This window comes from Aotus nancymaae, unplaced genomic scaffold, assembly GCF_030222135.1.
Source record: "Aotus nancymaae isolate 86718 unplaced genomic scaffold, 86718_ANA_hifiasm-v0.15.2.pri h1tg000002l, whole genome shotgun sequence".
Classification (NCBI taxonomy): Eukaryota; Metazoa; Chordata; class Mammalia; order Primates; family Aotidae; genus Aotus; species Aotus nancymaae.
This window is the reverse complement of record NW_026988413.1, coordinates 24106387-24128223: the sequence shown is the minus strand read 5'-3', so window position 1 is coordinate 24128223 and position 21837 is coordinate 24106387. Positions and strand designations below refer to the sequence as shown.

The 21837-nt window shown below is 38.8% G+C and overlaps 1 protein-coding gene across 2 annotated transcripts in view; it reads right to left on the bottom strand.

Annotated features, from left to right (window-relative positions):
* The window catches only part of CHCHD3 (coiled-coil-helix-coiled-coil-helix domain containing 3), a 298848-nt gene that overhangs the window by 166826 nt on the left and 110185 nt on the right, over positions 1–21837 (bottom strand). For both annotated transcript variants that reach the window (XM_021673837.2, XM_021673838.2), the window contains exon 4: positions 21294–21411. In XM_021673837.2, the coding sequence (XP_021529512.1) occupies positions 21294–21411 (118 nt within the window). The remainder of the gene's footprint in view (positions 1–21293; positions 21412–21837) is intronic.

Here is a 21837-nt window from a genome sequence, read left to right as displayed (position 1 = left end):
TGAGCCTCGCTGGCCCCAGCTCTGCCTATTCAGACTGATTCTCTTCTCCCTGCCAGCTATCTGGGAGGTCCCAGCAGGTCTGCTCAACTTAGGACATATATGGTAAACTGCACAAATTCCATTCAGGAAGCATTAGTGAGCCCCTGTTGCATGCAAATCCCAGTATGGAAATACAAATAGAAGTAACTTCTGCCTCTCCCACCCCAACAATGGGCTTCACATTTGAACATGGCCATACTTGGCCAGACTGTATGTTACTCAAACAAGAGTAAAGGTCGTAAGTAGGATGACTATATGTCTTGGTTTGCCTAGAACATCCCAGTTTATGTGTGTTGTCCTCCTATAATTAATAGTGTCTCCTTTCACTTTCCCAGTTGAGATGATAAATTATCGGGTTGCCCTGGCCATAAAAGAGTCATGAAAGAGTTTGAAAATATGGAGAAGACTGTGATCATTTCTGTGTTAGGAAATCAGGAAGGCTTTATGAAGAAGGAGATATTTATGCTATGGGTTGAAATGAAAGGCAAAGTTTAAAAGAGGGCTGAGAGGTGGGGTGGAAAGTAGGGGAGGATGTCCCAGAGAGACAGGCAGGAAGAGGGTTAGGGCAGCAGCAGGCCCGCCGCACACTTCCGAGGCACATAAGGGTCCATCTTGCTTTGGTGTGTGTGACAGCCACTGTGACCTTCTTGAGAGCAAGGACTAGGCTCCATCTTGTGTCCCCATCTCCTAACATACCACCTGATGCAGAGGAGCACAAAACCCACGGCCTGCTATCCTACTAAATGAATCAAGGCATGGCAACATTTTGTCACCTATGTCCTATTACATGGCCCTGTTACAAGAAGAAGCTTATGGCCATGACACTAGATGTTTTGCTTTCCTGACAGTTCAGGAGAATGTGGAAGAGACTGTCACAGCTGGCAGAATCCATGTCCTTTGTGGAGACAGGGTCAGGGATTAACCTCAGGCAACCATCCAGAGACAAATTTTGGAGAAGTAATTGAGAGGTAAAGGCACGTGGCAATGCCAATCTGGTGCCACCACAGCCCTCACCTGTGCTGTCTTCAGCATCTCAACAAAAAGCCAGCTCTACAATGTTCAGAGACCAGGGGAGCCCACAGCGGCAGGCTCAATTCCTCAGAGGGTGCAATTCCCAACATTCTACAAAATCCTGCCCAGAAAACTACCAGGACAGCAGCTGTCCCACTGAGGGGCTGAGTAGAACAGAAATCTCCATTCTGTATGCAGTGGACATCCCTCGCCATCTGCCTGCACCTCTAGACTTCCATACAGCGTGCCCTGACGGAGGCTCATTGTGGTCCTACTCAGATAAAACACAACCCAGAACACAGACTGCCTGTACCTCAGCTCCATGCTCTCGTCCTCCACAAAATTCCTCAAAAATGGAGGCCACACCATGTACCGCAGAGATAGCTTTCCTCTCTGAGCAAAAACATCAAGGAACTGCAAAGTGAGAAGCCATCAAAAATGGTAACTGCAACTGGGGAAGAGTCAGCGTAGGTCGTTTTCTAAATGGACCTCTGGGCTGAGCCCAGGGAAATTATAAGTTCTAAACTATTACACTGTGTGGCTGGGCACATCACCAACGTCAAGCTGGAAAGGAGGCTTTTTCCCTTGGAGGGGGGTGTGTGTGTGTGTGTGTGTGTGTGTGTGTGTGTGTGTGTTGGAGGTTGTGCTGGAAGGCATTCCTCAATCAACTGTTCTTCCCTACCTATGCAGAAAAGACCCACAACCATGATCGTAAACAAAGCAAACACTCTACAGCCATTGGTGTGCATGTTACCAACATGATTCCTTAGCTTTCTACATCATCCGGAATGCAGGACAAAAAGTACTTGTTAGTTTTTTCATCTAGAAAGTGGAGACAATTGCTTTCACAGGTTATTTAATGTACATCAACTAGACTACGATATCTAGATGTTTGGTCAAATACCAGTCGAGCTGGGTTTTGTTTTTGTTTTTTTATATTTTTTATGTGATTAAAATTTAAATCTTCAGACTCTGAATAAGACATTACTTTTACAATATGGATAGGCCTGTTAAAGAAAAAGTTGTTCATGATACTTAAGAGAGCAGAGCAGACTTTATTCAAGAGGAGCGATGACAATGGGTGTAGGAACAAATCCAATGAGATCTTGCAGTGAGGGGGAGAGACTGGCTCAATTCTGACTCTTAACAAGGAAGAGCAGGAATTTATAACCAAGGAGCAGGGTTAGGGTTAGCGAATGGAAAAGTATCAAGAGGAAACATCACGGATAAGGAGTTTCTAAGCTGACTTAAGAGTATCATTGTTGAAGGCAGGCCAGGGTGAAAATATCCAGGGTGGTCAGATAACAACCTTATGGGATTTTCCCAAAACTGACTTAGCAGGATTCTTGCTCAAAGTGGATTCTACAAGAGGAAAACCCAAGGTCAGCCTATTCAGAAAGGGCTGTGTCGAGTTTCATCGAGTCAGTTGAAGTCCCTAAGAGAGAAAGACTAAGATCCTCTAAGGAAGAGGGAATTCTGCCTCCAGATTGCATTTAGACTCAAGACTGCAACATTAAGTCTCCCCTGAATCTGAAGCCTGTTGGCCTGCCCTGAAGATTACATAAGCCTTGACAGTCCCAACAATCACATAAGCCAGTTTCTTAAAATGAATTGATCAATCTCTGTGATCTGTGTGCAAGCATGAACACATACATACACACACAAAAACACACACACAAAAGGCTGTCTCTCTGGAAAACCCTGAGCTACACAGATTTATCTAATATTAAGCCCATGTATTTACATAGTGTTTTATCAGAGTTTTAAAGAATGTTTTTAAAAGCATTATTTCCTAACTCAGGTTGAAACTGTCCAAAATGAAATAAAAAAGTAAAAGTGCCCTGAATAATTACAAAGCACTCTATAGGTGTAGAGTGGCACAAAATCATGATCAAGAAATTAAATTACAGCATTAAATACTGAGTTAACTATTTTCATTACTTTATTCCCAATTCCATTCTGCCTAATCCCCTATTTCAGGCATCAGCATTAAGCATGGTATATACCAACTCCTCTTACTGAAATATAAGCTCTATTAAGGTAAAGATGTTTTATACATATATTTTTATGTATATCCAGCATATAGACCACAGTGCCTAGCATATAGAAGGTCCTGTATATATAATTCTTGAATGAATGGAAATGTAACTCAAATACATACATAAACAAACATCAGTACAGACATAAAGAAGAGCAAGAAGAAAAAGTCCACTCCTGCTAAAACAATGGGCATTGGTTATGATACACAAGTCATGTTATAAATTGTAAGACCTTTATTATAATTCCACATAAGTTCAATATAATATCATTATAATGATAGAATGAGGTCTATCAATGACCATCATTCCCTGTATTCAGTGACCATATTTCTGCATCTTTGTTTCAGGTAAGAACACAGAGAGGCTGGAGATACTTACTCACTATCTCACTCATTATAATAGTGGTCTTGAGGATAACTGATAAACAGTCTGGGCCTTTTCCTCATCATTCAAGAGAGATTACAGCATAAAGCATCAGTTTCACTATCTAGGAAGTTATGTCATTAATCTTTGCCCAGCCACTTAGGCTTTTAGATGAGGAGGTAGGTAAAAGGTGGAAAGGGCCACTAAGAAAACTGCAACATATTAGACAGAGAATAGGAGAGAATACAAAAATAAATACACATCTCCATACGTCTTCTGAAGCGCGATCTACCCTAAATGCCCTCTGTGCGCTTACCCAGCAGAAGGGGAGAGCCTCCCCACCCTCAGTGGAACTGCTAATCCCAAGCCAGCCCAAATGTGTAGAAAGATCCCTGCCTTCTTGTTCTCTGCCAGCAATCCTGAGAGCCTCTCTGAAAACCACCACAAAGACTGAAAAACACCCTAGAAAGGGAACTTGGAGACTTGGAGGCTGGTTCTGACTCTGTTTATTCCCAAAAGTCCTTGGTCTCTTTCTTCACAAAGAGAAAGTAGAGATTAGATAGGGTGACTTACTAAGATCTCTTCAAGGTCTAATAAGAAGTATAGTGATTGTGCAAGGTAAGTTGACTCTGTCTATTCTAAGGGTGCCCGACCTCCGAGAAAAGGGAAAGTAAGGAACTAGGGCCCTAAAATAGCAATAGAATGGTGGAGCAAAACTGGGAAATGACTGCGCCACTCCAATCTGATGAGGGTCTCGCCTCACTGGGCATCCCTGGGCACACCCTCTGGGGCACACCCTTCTTAATTTTATTTCCTTTTTTATTCCTTTTTTTTTTTGAGAGAGAGTGAGTCTCACTCTGTCACCCAGGCAACAGTGCAGTGGCACAATCTCAGCTCACTGCAACCTCTGCTTCCTGGGTTCAAGCGATTCTCCTGCCTCAGTCTGCTGAGCAGCTGGTATTATAGGCTTGTGCCACTGTGCCCAGCTAATTTTCGTATTTTTAGTAGAGATAGGGTTTCGCCATGTTGGTCAGGTCAGTCTCAAGCTCCTGACCTCAGGTGATCCACCTACCTCACCCTCCCATAGTGCTGGGATTATAGGCATGGGCCACCACACCCAGCCCTCAATTTTCCTTCTTCAATAAAGTTTTGAAAATGAAAAGCCCAGCTGGCACATGGTACAGGAGCTATTACTGGAAACAACTTCAGGCCACCTATCAAAAATTGAGGAATTACTCTGGGTGAACTTAGTATTGCACATTTGGAAGACTAGTTTGTCAATAGGCTGAGAAATTTCCACAGACTTATGAATCAACCAATGGGCCAAATTATTGCTTTAAAATAAGAATTAAATCTGCCCAAAAGAACAGGCATGTAAGACCTCCTGCTAAGGCATGCTCTTTCTGCAGACCAAGTATCTGGAAAGCTAAATCGTAATAGGATGGCTATTTGATAAGACTTACGGCCTGAATGTATGACGGGCATGAGGTTAAGAGGGCTTATTATAAACATCTCCACAAAAGGCAGAGACCTACAAGGGCCAGAGTTATTACACCATGGCAGAGGAGAACAACAATTCCTTGTCTTTCACAATCTCTTCTTTCTTTGTATACACTGAAGTCTTTTCTAAATAACAATTAATGGCTGAAAATGTATTTTGTAAATTAATACTTATTCATGTCAGAGACTTGAGTAAACATAGAAAAGCATTTTTAAAGTATAAGAAAAACAATTCTCACATCTTGCTGTGATGATAAAAAAAAGTATAAGCAAAAGAAAAGAAGAAAAAACAATCTTACTATTAAGCATTTCATCCGTGGAGATATACAGATATTAAAGAGTATCCTGATATTTATTCTATTAAACATCATATTGTAATCATGTCCCACAATATTAAATATTCTGGAGATATATTTGTTACTTGGTTTTTATTTAAAACTGTGTTTTAAAGACTGCAATTGGCACATCCTTTCCTTAGACGTATTAATACAGTCCATCAGCAACAGGCCATTCTTGTTCTGAAGCCACTGAGAACATTTCAAGCTTTATCCCAAGACCACTATTTCTCTCTTATTTCTAAGTTATTTACGAGTAAGTGTCTTACTACAATCCGTGAGCACAACTAAGTCTCAAAATAAGAGCGCCTTGCCCAGTTAGAAGCTTAGGCCTTATGAAATTTCCACAGTGACAAGGTAGCAAAATAACATCTGATAAACTAATAGGTATCACCACAACTGGGATAGGAAGAGAACGTGTGCCCTTCTAACCCAAGTATTAACCAGCATCATTTTTGCCCAGGCAACATATGTGTATATCAATGGTGGTCTTGCCAAATTAAACACTTCCAGCATTTCCAGCACTCTTTCCTTTCATTCTATCTTGAGAGAGAGGGAAATAAAATTTCAGGCCAAACACAGAAGAAAGGGGAGGCCATGCCAAATCAGTGAAAAGTCTATTTTTGAAAAGGCATAACCTGGCAGTAGTCTCAAATCATATTACTCTGCCTACACCCGGTACAAGCTCTAACTCCCAAATGAGGCTATACTCACATTTCAACTGCAAAGTATGTATTACAAATCTAGAGAAACAGACCCACAGCCATATCAAACTGTGAGTACTGTAAGAGCATTCCTTTAATACACAGTGGTCTGTCACTTGCTTCTGTCCTGCCTTCAGTGATATGGGGACAAAAATATTTTATGTACAGTTTCTCAAGGATAACAGACAATAATAGAAATGCATGGATGGGGCCAAGCACGGTGGCTCACGCCTGTAATCCCAGCACTTTGGGAGGCTGAGGTGGGTGGATCACTTGAGGTCAGAAGTTCAAGACCAGCCTGGCCAACATGGTTAAACCCTGTCTCCACTGAAAATACAAAACTTAGCCAGATGTGGTGGCAGGTGCCTGTAATTCCAGCTACTTAGGAGACTGAGGCAGAACCCAGGAGACAAAGGTTGCAGTGAGCCGAGATCATGCCACTGCACTCCAGCCTGGGCGACAGAGCAAAACTCCTTCTCAAAAACAAAGCAGGGGTAGGGGGTTGCAGGGAGAGAAATGCATGGATGGGTTTACAGCTGGCATAGATCAATCTCTAGTTATTTTACGATTATTGATTAGGGAACTCAAACAGCCTTTGCTGTTTGCCAGACAAAAGGCTAAATATCTCCCTTCATAAATCTTGAGAAAAGGCCACAGAAAAATGAAAACTGGTGTATTCTGGAAAGAGAGCATGCCAAGACAAGATTATAACCAAGTCAAAGCTAAGAACCAAGTAACAAATGTATCTCCAGAACAGAGCCTGAAAAACTTGCAGTCTTGGCAAGTCCCTCTCCCTCACAGCAGCAACTTTTGTTGCAATCAGAATTGACAGAGGCTTTTTCACTTCAACTAAAAGATTTCTGTCAGGGTGAACATATTTTAATCCACCGCATGCATTTGTACCATGTCATTTACAAGGACAAAACCCGACTACATCAAGAGTCTGCTTTTGTTGTGTCACTCTACGGGCCCAGTGTACATGTTCCCAAGGCTCATAAAAAAAATATTCAAAGAGAGGAGAGAGGAGAAGAGAGGACGGGGAAAGCAATATTATAATGCACACAGAGAGCATATGTACAGTTAGAGATGGAGCTTGGAAGTGGTGATGTGCAAGATGGACAGATACAGTTAAAATATGCTGCATTCTAAAGGAGGATGTTATTTAGAACTTGTTCTTTTTGATGCCTCCAGGGCTGGAACTGAGCCACTCTCTTTATAATATATTGAGTTCATCAAGGAGGTAAAAAAATAATAATCAGTTTGAAGCACCAATACATTCTTCTGTCACCTGTGCATGACAGGGAATGATGGGAAACTTTCTAAAGATGCCACTGTCCATATGCTGAAAATTTAACATGAAGCAAGGAGGTGTTTAGAAAGGAAGAAAAACAATGTCAGAAATAAGCAAGGCGGAAGATCCAATGGTCACATTAAAAATTAACAAACGGGGCCAGGCGTGGTGGCTCATGCCTGTAATCCTAGCACTTTGGGAGGTCTAGGCAGGCAGAACACTGAGGTCAGGAGTTCAAGACCAGCCTGGCCAACATAGTGAAACCCCATCTCTACTAAAATTACAAAAATTTAGTCAGCTGTGGTGGCATGCACCTGTAGTCCCATCTCCTCAGGAGGCAGCATGAGAACTGCTTAAACATCAGAGACAGAAGTAGCAGTGAGCCAAAATGGAGCCACTGCACTCTAGCCTGGGTGCCCCAGGCGCAGCATCTCACACCTGTCATCCCAGTACTTTGGGAGGCCTAGGCAGGAGGATCGATAGAGCCCAGGAGTTCACAATCGGCCTAGGCAACATAGTGAGACCCCATCTCTACAAAAGATAAAAATAAAAATAAAAATTAGCCAGATATGGGAGTATACACCTGTAATACCAGGTATTTGGGAGGCTGAGACAGGAGGATCACTTGGGCCCAGGAAGTCAAGGCCATAGTGAGCTGCGATTGCACCACTATACTCCAGCCTGGGTAACAGAGAAAGACCCAACTTTTAATGAGTTGAAGAAAGAAATGGAAAATAACCAAGCATTTGGAAAGATGAATCTTTGTTTAAGCTTAGAGATAGCAAAGGGGTTTAATCCACTATGATACAAAAATTTGGGTCACTTAATTACTTTTTCCCCACTGGTTCTTTATTTTCTCCCAGTTTTATTCAGGTGTAATTGACAAGTAAAAATTACATATGTTTTAGGTATGCAGCATGATGACTTTATATACATATACAATATAAAATGACTACCACAATCAAGTTAATTAACACATCTATCATCTCACACCTGGGTATGTACATGTACACGATGCATGCATGTGGTTAAGAACATTTAAAATCCATTCCCCTTGGCAAATTTCAAGTATACAATACAGTTTTATTAAAAATACTGTAGAACTATAGATACAATGCTGTACATTCGATCCACAGAACTTATTCATCTATCTTACAACTGAAACTTTGTACGCTTTAACCAAATCTCCCTACTTCTCCCAGACCCCAGGCTCTGGCAACCACCTTTCTATTCTTTGCTTCTATGAGTTCAACTTTTCTAGATTCCACATGTAAGTGAGATTGTACAGTATTTGTCTTTCTGTGTCACGTTTATTTCACTTAGGATATTGCCCTCCAGGTTCACACTCATGTTATTGCCAATTTAAGTTTATTTTCCTAACAAAGCTCTGAGTTTTCATTCTAAGCCAACAAACACATATTAGCAGAAAGATCCCATGCTCCCATTTCCAAGGAAAGGATCCCTCTCTCAAGTTGACACTTTCAATTTAGTGACTGTCTAAAAGCATTTATGCCTGGCCTGTGACTAAACCACTCCTACTAATCAGAATAAGTATTCAATAATAAAAATCCAATTTAACCAAGAAAATAGAGGCTTTCAACATTAACTGTTTTTCTTTTTCTAAAAATGGACTTTTTTAATAACCAAAGAAAATTAAAATAAGTGTGACTCCTGGAATTGGTAACCTATTCATAAAACAAAATTACTTTATAAAAACTCAATTTATACGTATATGGAACTTTGCATTCTGTAAGAACTCCTATATTTAGATATTTATTCATCAAGGTAAGAGACTTGAAAGAGAACTACATTAACAACCTTGTCCTCATTTTAAAAGATGGAAACAAAGGACACAAAGAAAGGGAAGCAATTTGCCTAAAATTACATGGAGTCGTACCTGGAAGGGAAGGGAGGAGGAACAGAGAGAAGGCTATTTCAGATGAAATTATTCTTCAAAAATTGCTGAAGAATAGGAAGAGTTTACTCTCTAACAGTATTTAAAGATACAACTTGAATGTCTGCTGCATTATGAAGATACTGGATCTACACAGATGCTGGTGAAAGCATTTTTAGTTCATGAAAAGAAAATTTCCAAAATAGATTTTTCGTCAACTCACCCACAATATAGAACATTAATCTATAGGTCTGAATCAAACTCTTCACCTCTTATTTGCCCATTCCACTTTCTTCTTACTAAAACTCTAACAATGACAGCAGTAATTCACAAATTGAAGTCAACAGTATTCATCGTAATCCTGTTGTTTGCAAAACATGTTTAAAATGGAGTTTTAAGACACAACAACTATAATGGTTGCAATATATGATCCTAGAATGTCTCCTGTATCCAGAGGAATAATTGCTATAAAGAACATTATTGAAATAATTGACAAAATTAAAATCTGGGTTAAATGTTAAAATAGTCATTAATGCTAAATTTCTTGATTTTGACAACTATATTTGATTATGTAAGAAACACTGATTTTTAAGAGGCAGAAGTATTAAGAGGTAAATGAGCGTGCTGTCTTCCACCCATGCTCAAATGATTCCCCTCCCCCAAATACATATATAAATATATGTAGGCAGAAATAGAATGATAAAGTGTGGTAAATGTCTAAAAATAGATGAATCAGAGTTAAGCTCTTTGTACTATTCTTACAACATTACTGTAAGCTAAAAATTATTTCAAAGTAAAAAGTTTAAGAGAGGAATTTTAAAATTCTTATTTCTTAAAATGTCTCTACCTTTACCCTATGCAACACAATTATACACTCACACTCACATATATAATCTAGCAATGTTAATACTCAGTTTTTCTTTTTTGCAATAGTAGACATAAAGTAAAATCAGTTACCAGCTCTTTCCTATCATTCTACCAGAGCTATGAGAAAAGAGCTTATTTTTTGGAAACAAATTAATTTTTTAATACATTAGTTAACCTGCTGTCGAGAGAATCATTCTTGGAATTAGAAAGTATAACTGAAGAACACATTAACAATTATACAACTACATCCCCAATTTTTTGTTTCCTTTTTTTTTTTTTATTTAAACTTAACAAATCTCAAAAATGGTCAATGGCATAGTTTTTCAACCTCTATTCTGAGCCTGGCTTTACAAACAAACCTATAGAATATCATCCCTTTAAATTTCTCATAAAATTCAATGAAAACACATAACTGATTGATTTCACTGCATGAGTAAAGTAGACACTGCTAACGCGTATCACATTTACTCCTAAAAATACTCTAGTGCAGCAAGCCTACGTCTAATCTCAACAAGCATCCTCCCAGATTAATGCTTCTTTATTATCCAAAGTAAGAAAAATAACTGAATCATCTCTTACCTCCTCCACAAATAAAGACTTTACGTTAGACATAAAAAAGAGAAGGCCAGGCATGGTGGTTCACACCTGTAATCCCAGCACTTTGGGAGGCCAAGGCGGGCAGATCACAAGGTCAGGAGGAGTTCAAGACCAGTCTGACCAACCTGGTGAAACCCCGTCTCTACTAAAAATAGAAAAATTAGCTGGGCATGGTAGCACACGCCTGTAATCCCAGCTACTCAGAAAGCTAAGGCAGGAGAATCACTTGAACTCAGTGGGTGGAAGATTTCAGTGAGCTGAGATCACGCCACTGCACTCCATCCTGGGCAACAGAGCAAGACTCCATCTCAAAACAAAAAAAGAAGACAAAGTTTTTGCCTTAATATGCTAGTATTCCTCTGAGGCCAAAAGAATGGATAATTGCTACAAACCAGTTCCTTTTGTGTCTATATCAACCACTTCTCCCAAGTATGACAGGCCATTGCAAACTTTCTTTAAATAAGAACATTCAAAAATGGCTTGATGAAAGTATACAAGTAGCATTTCCTTTGACCAGTATCTTTTGTAATACAGGGATTCAGGTAAGAAAACTTTTTTTTTAATACTGAAATTTACGGTTTGACATGCCAGAACTTTTTAAATGCAAATGGTTTAGATGGAAATGGTAGTGCTAATATTTCTTACCCATGCTGGTAAACAGATTATTCTCAATCCCCAATAGTATTATGATTGTGCATACATTATTTCACTAAGCAAGAACACACAAGGTCTATTAGAGTGGTTAAGGCTGCCTGCCTCTATGCTGAGTAGGCTCATAATGCCATGGGTTGTGTGTGTGTGTGTGTGTGTGTGTGTGTGTGTGTTACTTTTGTGAGTGTGCATCATATGCATGATGATTAGTTGCTTTTTCTACTTACATCTGCAGTAATTTCTGCTTTGCTCATGTGCCTAAAAGTCCATTCACTCATTCTAATGTAATAAATCAAATCCATTACACATTAAAAACAAACAACAACAAAAAACTAAATTGGCTAAATTGTGCCCGAAATAAGATCACTAGGCACAGAAGAATAGAGTTGTGACCCTGGCTCTATCTCTGTGTAACATTTAGTTTCACAGTCTCTTTGAACGTTTGCTGTATCATCTCTAATAGGAATGAATGATAGCTGTCCTACCCATTTCAAAAACCCAAGGAGATACTAGAATTAAAGCCTCTTAGTTAAATGAAAAAAAAAAAAAACCCTAAATCTAAAATCAAATATTGCTTTTACTGTGATGCTGGTTATCAACAAAGCTCATAAGCTTCAAGACACTAGCTAGAATCACTTTGTGATGCCTTTGGGGTTCAGAGCTATGGTTCCAGGCAACGAGTTAGCTGTGTTCCTGAGAGTTAAATATGTAACGTATGGATAGATGAGATAGGATTTAAAATACGTGCATACACTGGGCTAAAGAAACTGTAAATGGATGAAGTTTAATTTCTAAGCAGAAAAGGTATATGAGTAGGTTTTATCATCTGCAATAAAACTGGCCCATGACACTGACTGGTGTTCTTTCTTATCAAGAAAATATTAAAACAGAAATCTGGAATTAAATTTACAGTCAGTGTTTGAAACAGACAGAAGGTAAGTATGGAACTTTGTAACCATTTGTCATAAAAGATGGAAGAAGGGGGAAAAGCTAGCTAGAAAACTCTAAATGCTTTATCTAATCAACAAATTTCTATGACAATGAAGACATTTGATAAGTTTACTACAAGTAATCATAAATTATTGGTGCAGATCATTCCACCGTATTTTTTTGAAAACAGCATGGTGCTGTCTAAGTAAATCATATTCTGCCTGCAGCAATGTAGCTTACCTCGAATTATTTCAGAATCATCTAAAATGACTCATTTTTCTATTAAAATGATGAATGGGCTAAATGAGGTATGTAATAAATACTGCAGGTTTGTAAACAGATTCCTGCTCTCTAGAGAATGGAACCCTTATTTCATTTGGTAATTCTGCCCCTTGGTATTTTCAAGAGAAGTCATCCTTGAACTATAGTTAGTAGAGAAAAGAGTATAGTGAGTCACATTGGAACAAAATGGCCAATATCTTTATGGTTAAGGGAATAGTTTCAGGGTACATGAAAATAGCTGCCAGCTGCCCTCACCCCTAAATCAGGGCACAGGTCAGAACATTAAGAAACACAGAAAAAGTATAACTCAGTGCCATTTAGGAATCACATCTAAGCAATAAAAACAGAGATACATAAAATGAATACAGAGCTGGGATATTCAACATTGTGAAAAATTTAACATCCAATAAACAAAAATGAAGCAGGCCTCATTGCACATGGTGTATCACATAGTATATCACATAATAAACAATACTGCTGTTCAATGTACTACTGACTTCGCTAAACTGCAGATCCATGCACAATAGGTTGAAAGCAAGTCACAAAAACTGTATCAGAACTGACAGTTGTGTGACTTGCCATGAAGACAATCTGGAAAGATCACTGTAAGAATACAAGGAGCTCATCTGCCTTACATTCTCATTCAAAACATAATATGCAAAACATGTACTTGGGGTTCTTAAGGACTGACAGACTTGATTATGCTTCACTTTTAATTTGTTACAGGTTAAAACAAATACCAAGGGCCATATTTCTTAGCCTCTTTAGTAGGAAATGAGATTATGATGTCAGTTCAGTAAAATTCCACGGTGTTAATGACAGTTCATTTCAGACCAGGCAATGAAGTAAATATGTTCACAATAAATGTGAGGTCATTATAAAAAGATGGAATTATAACCAGCTCTTTGCCCCTTAGTTGCCTACGGACTTTTACGCAGTGCTCTCCATATCTCACCTGGACACCCATAATGACCCAAGTGATAGAATGTCAATAAGTTATTACGGCTAACACAGAGAACACCACTCAACAAGAAATGCCCTGAATCAACTGGTTTGCAAAGTAACTTGATGAATTTTCAAAAGCATACTTAGAAAGAAAATATGGTAACACATTCTAAGCAGAGTTGTTCCCCCTAGCTATCTTTAAATATGACTAATTGTTGCCAAAAGCATCAATAGCATTCTACTCAACTGTGCTGTCTTCTTTTCTAATCACTGTCAGAAAGGTCAGGCAGTCTGAGACAGTTCTTTGGAGAAAGGCATCACAAGGAAATTGCAGTCACACCTACACTATGTTCACTGGATAGGCCCCTCCAGTTTGGCAGTGAGATCTCCAGGACCAGGACACTCCACTGTTCTCCACGTCCAGGTCCCTCAGTATCTGGTCAGCATGATATTGAGCTTTGGGAGGCTATTTGGCGGTGTTAAGATCCTAGGTATTTCCAGCCAAGTGCGGTGGCTGACACCTGTAATCCCAGCACTTTGGGAGGCAAAGGAGGGAGGATCTCCTGAGCCCAAGAGTTTGAGACCAGCCTGGGCAACACGGCAAAGCCCTGTTTCTACAAAAAAACAAAATAAAATAAAATAAGCCGGGCATGATAGAACATGGCTCCAGTCCCAGCTACTCAGGAAGCTGAGGTGGGAGGTTGAGGCTGCAATAAGCCATGATCCTGCACTGCATTCCAGCCTGGGGAACGAGCAAGACCCTGTCTCAAAAAAAAAAGAAAAAGAAAAAGAAAAAGAAAAGAAAAGAAAAAAGATCCTAGGCATTTCTGCCAACCTGGATGAAGAAAGGGTGTCTGACAATGTTCAACTGAGAAATCTATTCATCTGGGCAAGTTTTCAGGATACAAGCAAAGTTTAAATCCATAATCTCAAGTCCTACTCATTCTTTGGGATCTTAACATACAGCCTAGGCGGGCAAACTGAAACAAAACACGTTTCTCCTTTTTCAATACAGTAGCAAACATACCTGAAGCTGCCCTGCTACTCCACAGAAAATGTGGTTCACAATCTCTTCAAAAGGTTGTGTGTGCATTCCAGTTGATAATAATAATGCTGCCATAACACAGAGGAGGTAGAGGCCACATGTGATAACCAAGAACACAACGGAGAAAACAGAATCCAAATGCTTTGTCCCAGAAACCCTACTAGCTTTGCTAAGTCCAGATGCACGGGAGGCTCTCACCTGTCGTGACGGATACTTCCCTTTGAATTTCCTAGTAAGCTATTAAGGGAGCAAGAGACAGAAAGAACGGGACTGGCAGATGGATCCCAGAGCCCATTCTCACCAATAACACTGAGGAAAATGTCTAATAGCTAAATCGCCCAAATCCTTTCAATATAATGTGGAAATGCCATATTTCAATCGCTGTCAAAAGCAAAAGCTCAAATTCATTAACTTCACTTTTGGAACTCAAAGCAAACTAATAATACTCTACACATATCCAAATAATTGGAGGTTAATGTCTCGGGCAAGAAAACCAGTACACAACATATATAACCAGAGAGAGAGAGTTTTAACAGAGGTTATAATCCAAGTACTAAATTGCACCTAAAAAAGCGAAATTATTTTTTAAATTGTCTTTAAATGCCCAATAAAAGAACCCAGGAAACCACTGCTTACACTGCAACTTCAATCACCTGGCTAATTTTAGTGATACTAACAACCCCAAGTGATCACTCTTACTCTTCTCTTACATGAAACTTTTGAGCATAAACCATGTCGATCATTTCAAAATTACAACCCCAGTTGTATCCTCTCCCCCTTGGATAGAACCTCACTTGGACAGCAGTGGTGCTTCCTTTAATTTAGTCATTTTTCTCTATACCCCAAATTCAAAACCTTTTTCTTTTTTACCAAGAAATTTCAACTGTCACAGTTTGAAGCACAAACAAAACACAGAACTGAAAGGCATACAGCACAAAATTAATCAATTCTTCTTGATTGCTTCACTGGTGCATTTCAGACAAAAGGCAAACTGGGGATGAAAAGTGACATTTTGGAGAAACAGTAGCTTAAATTTGCAAAAACTAAATTTATGCATTCACCCACCTTTTTTTCTAACTGTGTTGTTTTTTTTTTTTCTAAACAGTATAAGGTTTTACAAATTCAAAAATTATAGCTTAAGTTGGGACAAAAAATACAAGGCAAGAATAATCTTCCCCACAAACCTGACACTTAACTACAGACTCCAAAGAAAAGCAACCAGATCTAATTCATCTTTGCATCCCCGGTAAGTAGCACCTAGTACACAGCAGGTGTTTAATAAATGTATGATGAAGGAGAATACAGAAAGGAACAAAAATATCTAATGATCAGACTAATGTTCTTGCCAAGAGCTGAACGAAACAACTGGCGCAGTATCTCAGGCCAGGACCATCTTCAATAATACACTGAAGTCAGATTTCACAATATGCTTAGCCCAAGACATTTTTTACATTGATTGCTAACTTTTGTATTTCAAATGATAAAAAGTTGCTGATACTAGAAACGTTGCTTGTAGTTAGCCTTGATGTTTCTCTCAACCCTTCAAACCTAAAATCCTAGCAATACTACTTCCCAGATAGTTCCTACTCCTCATCTTTTCTCTGCATCCCTGCTTCCATGCCCTAATTCAGGTGCCACCTGTTCTCACCTGGATTAACACAGGGCTTTCTAACTGGTCTCTAGGCTTCCAGCCATTTCCTCCTCTGCTCTTCCCTTCATACTTCATTAGAGTGTAAGCTAAAAATCAAACCCTAAGCCCACAACTGAATAAATGGACCCCCTCTTGGCCAAGGGGACCTCAGAGAAACTTAAAAACTGGGTTTTCCACCATAAAGGGATGGGGGTCAGACATGTCTCTTTATACACCCTCTCTTTTGCAGTTTAGAAACAACCACTGACCAGCATTAATGTTAAAATAAAGACCATAAGACTGACAAAGGAGACTTTTTGTGGCAATCAGGTACCAATAACAAACAGGACCTAGGGCCATGCCAGACAAGGGCTAAGTTATGAACCCCTTGCACACGTGTGCACGCACGCACACACACACACACACACACAGAATAAGCTACCTTCTAACTGCCACAAGGCTTCTCACTCAGCAACTTCTAGTAGTATCCCACTGTCCCCATGCTTCCATGCTTTTGCCTGCAGTACCCGAGGCTGTTTCATCCCAGTACTCAACCTTGGGAGCAAATCCTACTCATATTTCAAGATTCAGCTCAGGGGTCCCTTCTCCAGAAAATCTTCTCTATTTTTCCCCACTTCCTCTCCTCCTATTTCCAGGGCTTCGGTAGATTCAATTAGTCATTTATTCAATCAACAAATCTTTATTGACTGCTTACTGTTTGCTCAGCACTGGCATATATTAGGCACTCTATTATGTGTTGAATAAATAAATGCAGACATAGCAATTAGTTAAAAGAAAGACAAAGTCCTGGCTTTCACAAAAGTGAGAATTCTCACAAGACTATAAGTAACATGGCTCTATAACAGACCACATTTTTAAACATTATTTTAAATGTATCTTTCTTCCACATTTTATTCCTCAAGGGCAGGATTTTGTCTTTCATTTGTAGATCATTAGTACCTAACATAGTACTTTTCATATAGTAAGCACTCAATAAAACATTTGTCCAAAGAGTAATGAAACTATCTCACATGTACATTTATAAACTTCAGAATACTGAAGTAAATATTGCTTTAAGTAAACTGAGACTTATTTTAACATTTAGATTTAAAAAGAAAATACTACATAGTTCTGCGATGATAACAAGAAATACGTGGCTCATGTCTATGATCCCAACACTCTGGGAGACCAAGGCAGAAGGATCACTTGAGCCAGGAGTTCAAGATCCATAGCAAGACTTTGTCTCTACTTAAATTTTTTAAAATAATAAAAAAATTAAAAATTAAAAAAATCTAACATTAAACCAGCATAATGTAACAAGACATAAAAAAGAATGAGTCAACATTTTAAATGGCATTTTAAAAAGAAAATATAATTGCAAAGTCAGAAAAACCAACCTACTATTCTTCAATTTCAAAAAAGATCTAATGACAGCAAATATGAGATTACATATAAAGATCTTTAAAATACATGTATAATCAAGTTGCATTAACTTTACAAATTCCTTGGTCCTGTCATTCTTTACAGAGATGCTTTCCTGCTCCTAAGAAGCATATTTTGAATGTGAGCTGCTTTTAGCATTTTCATGCAGGTAAAATCATTATCAGTAGACTGCCTCTTCCAAAGCCTCTGGATAAAGTCAACTGATTAAAATGCTGGCACCGCTCAGTGCTGAGTAGAGGAAGGGGCTGGTACTCTTCCAGAATCTAGAGTGGGATTAACAGCTTCCCCAGCTAAAGCAATTCTTCCAAAGGGGAAAGTTTTGATCTGATCCTATTTTAAAACTTCAACAACAGGGCCATCGTGACTTTGGCCTTCAAAGAGCTTCAATAAAGCTAGCTGCTAAAACAACTGTGGGAAGAAAAAGCCTGGACTCACATCTAAGGAGACAGAAACCTAAATGTCAGCTGTTAGTGAGCCAGAAAGATGTGGGGGGTGTGAGGTAAGGGGTGGGAATCGTTTTATTTCACAGTCCCAACATCACATCAGCTCCCCTGCCTTCACTCCCGTTCTCCTGAAAGACAACTTTTTAATTACTTCATATGTGTGAAACCCAATCTTTACTTTCCTGCAGGCTGCAACATTTGAGTTCTAAATAAAGAGGAACAAAGCAATGTCTGGCCATCACTCAGAGAGTCCCACATCTTAGAATTAAGAATGGCAGCAATACAGGCCCTCCACACACAGGGGCGCAATGCTAACCTTCTTGGGGTGACTCCCACATCAATTATGGGATCTGAAGATGCCCACCTCTCCAGCTGGGGACTGAGGAACTAACATACAACAGCAGGCTAGCAATTGCTGTCCAGACCACACAATACTGGTTTGGAGGGTGGTGGGATGCATAATCTGAAACCCTAAAGCATGAATAAAATATATACATACGGGGAAGGCAGGAAGAACTTTATACCTCTAAACATTAATGATAGATGACAGAACTATAGTAATACTGATTTTCTTTGTAATTTTTATATTTTCCAAATGTTCTATAATACTTTTGTATTAAATTTAATAATTAGTAGAATACTCAGTGAAATACAACCATTAAAATGTGACCACACAACAACATATTTATTGGTATAAAAACTTTTACCACACGGCCTAAATGTTTTAATGTGAAGGTTATTCTAAGAGTTATACAAAAATGTGTATGTTACTATCTATGTTTAGAGAAATACAGTTATACACATAAAATCAAATGTTTTATACCAACTTCATGGGAAGGAAAAAGAAATATAAAAACAATGAACCAAAATGTTAACAGTAATTATCTCTGAATTGTGGTGCACTGAGTGATTTTAATATCTCTTTGTATTTATTTTCTAATCTTTACCCCATAAATATGTATGTCTTCCATAATAACAAATAACAACAATAAAGAGAGAAATCTGGCAAACAAATTGGGAATTACCCAGTAACTAAATGCCATAGGCAGCCATGTTGCTGTGGCCATGGCACACCAAGCTAATGTCTGGGCAGGAAGGGACTCTTTGAATCAGCTGTCATCCTATGGCATAAATTATACATTTATTCCCTAAGCGCTCTGAGGCTCTGTTTGGCCAATATTACAACAGATGCTGAAATACAGGAGTTGTGAGTACTACTATTTGTCATCTGCCATACAACCAGAATCCATAAAAAAGAGATCTACAAATCAGAATGTACAATGCCAGCTTCTCATGCTTAACCAGCTACACAAAAGAGTAAATAAAGACAGACAATAGACAAGACTCATTAGGTAAAAAAGAGAGATCGGACTGCAGATATGCTCTTCCAATCAAAAGATCTTGCTTAATATTTTAGTTATGTTGAGTAACAAATCTTTTGATATTTTCGCATTTTTTTGTGAAAACTCATTTTATGTCTAAGCCGAGTGTGTGTATACATTTGATGAGTTTTTTGAGTTTTTGAATCTTGCTTGTCTCCATAAACCAAGAGAACAAGACAGTATGTCCAAATTCAGGCAAAAAGAGGTAGAGAAAGGGTGTTTCAAAGATAAGATTCAAAAGGGTAAAAGCTGGGAGGCAAAGAGAAATGCTAACCAATGTATTCTTCTGTCCGCTGGAAACTAAGAATTTTGCTGCACCTTTCTCAAACATGGGTGCTATTAACCCCCTCCACTACATCCTTATTCCAAATTCCAAATTTGGTGACTTTACTATGCATGGAAATGACCTTTCAACCCATTGACCTGACATTTTTTCAAATTCCTCAAAAAATCCTTCAGCTTAGAGGTACAACAGATGTAATTTTCAGTTGAATTACTCAAAACTTACTGTCTTTAACTCTGAAATTATTCCCCTTTCACAATGACTGACTTTGCTTCCACCTCTCTTAATCCCTTAGTTCCAATGAATACATGTGCTGTTCTCAGGGCAGCTGCCCGTCAGTCCACTGACATTTCTTTCTTAGTCTACCACCTCTATTCCAGCTTCACTATTTGCCCATGCAGCCTGGACCCCCGATATGTCACTGAAGAAACTGATTCATTATACATGGACTTCCTTTCATGTTCTTTATTTGCAGCTAGTCATGGGTTAACCTTTCAAAGAAATGACCAAGGTAAAGAATGGGAGAGACTAGAAATTGGCCCTTTTCTTACAAAGTTTTAGTGTTTCCCAATTGCCTACGGGACTAGGAAAATCCCCCTCACTCTTGCATTCAAAGTTCTCCACTCCATGGTCCCATTTTCCCTGTCCAGTAAGTTCCCAACTGTGCTCCAATGAAGACAAAAGGTTCCAAGGAGTTACATCTGGGTTTCTAGGAAGGCTGAAGTAGGAGCTAAGCAGTCAACACTCCAGGTTTTAACCAGAGCAGCTCCACTTTTATCTATTAAATGACAATAAGAAATTGCTTAGTAAATTATCTTGAATACAAAAGACAGAATAGTATCAGCCATTAAAAGCTACATTTCAGAAAAATGTTCAGTGACAGAGGAAAATGTCCATGAGGCTTAACACCATATATAGCATTCTCTAAACTCTTCAATACGTAAAAAGCCCAGGAAAAAAATAATCTGGAGGAAAACACACACCAGTGTAAATCATGGTTATATCAGAAAGACAGACTGATTGATGGGTGCCTTTTAAACTTTCTTCTGTCTATTAATAATCCTTTCAAAGACAACAATAACAACAAAAACATGTCTATGTAATCTTTTAAAAGATTAAAAAATATTTTTCTTTAAAAAAAATTATCTTAGAAAAGACTGTTCCCCAAGGCTCTGGCTCTACATTTCCTCTTCCCTAAACCCCAGAGTGTGACTGATCAAACCTTACTCACCTATGCCAGAGTCTTCCAGACTAACATCTGGTAGTCGCCAGCAACGAGAGAAAGAAGCCTAGATTGCTGACCCCTCAGGTTTCAAAGGCAATAAAACTAAAGGCAAAGGAGAAAAAAAGCAAACAGACCACAATCCTTCAGGCATGAAACATGTACGTATGTCTGTGTGTTGGTCTTTACTTCAACACTTCCAGAGTTACCTGCCTTTAATGTCCTTGATGGTTAAACCTAAACTGCATGCTACTTGTAAAAGGCAAAAATCAAAATCTGAGCAAAGAGAACATGAATATTATCAACACTAAAAGCTGGCACACAGCACTTAGCTTTTCTCAAACATCAGAGATTTCCTTGTAGGCAAGAAAATTTCTCCTACATTTTTAATACTCACCAGGTGCTTTGCCTTAGCGCGTTCCTCCTCACTTGATATCCTCTCCCGAAGGATGGCTCTGGTTAACTGCTCATTGGCAGCAGCCCTCTCTTGGTCTAGCTCTCTGGCTTGCTTTAGTCTGAAGTGACAAGAATTGTCTAAGTTAGAAAAAGTATTTTTATTAGTTGACATTATTTTCTATCAAATGAAATAATTAAAAAATAGAAACATATAGCCAAAAGGGTCAACAGCTGAAATCATCTTGGCCCATAATCTATCAAAAAAGCAGGTAAAGAAGTAAATCCCCATGCAGCCTCCACCCAAGCATTTAAAATAACCAAATTCGAATACATGAAGAAGCTTATTAATTTGGCAAACATAACTAAGTTTACAAAGGTCTTCTTATGTAAAATTAAAATCTGCTCACCAAAAAAAAAAATCCATCTCGGTGCTTCTATTTGGCCTCTGGAAATTTAAGTAATTAACAAACCATTTAGGCCAGGAGCAGTAGCTCCCACCTGTAATCCCAACACTGGGAGGTCAAGGCGGGTGGATCACTTGAGGT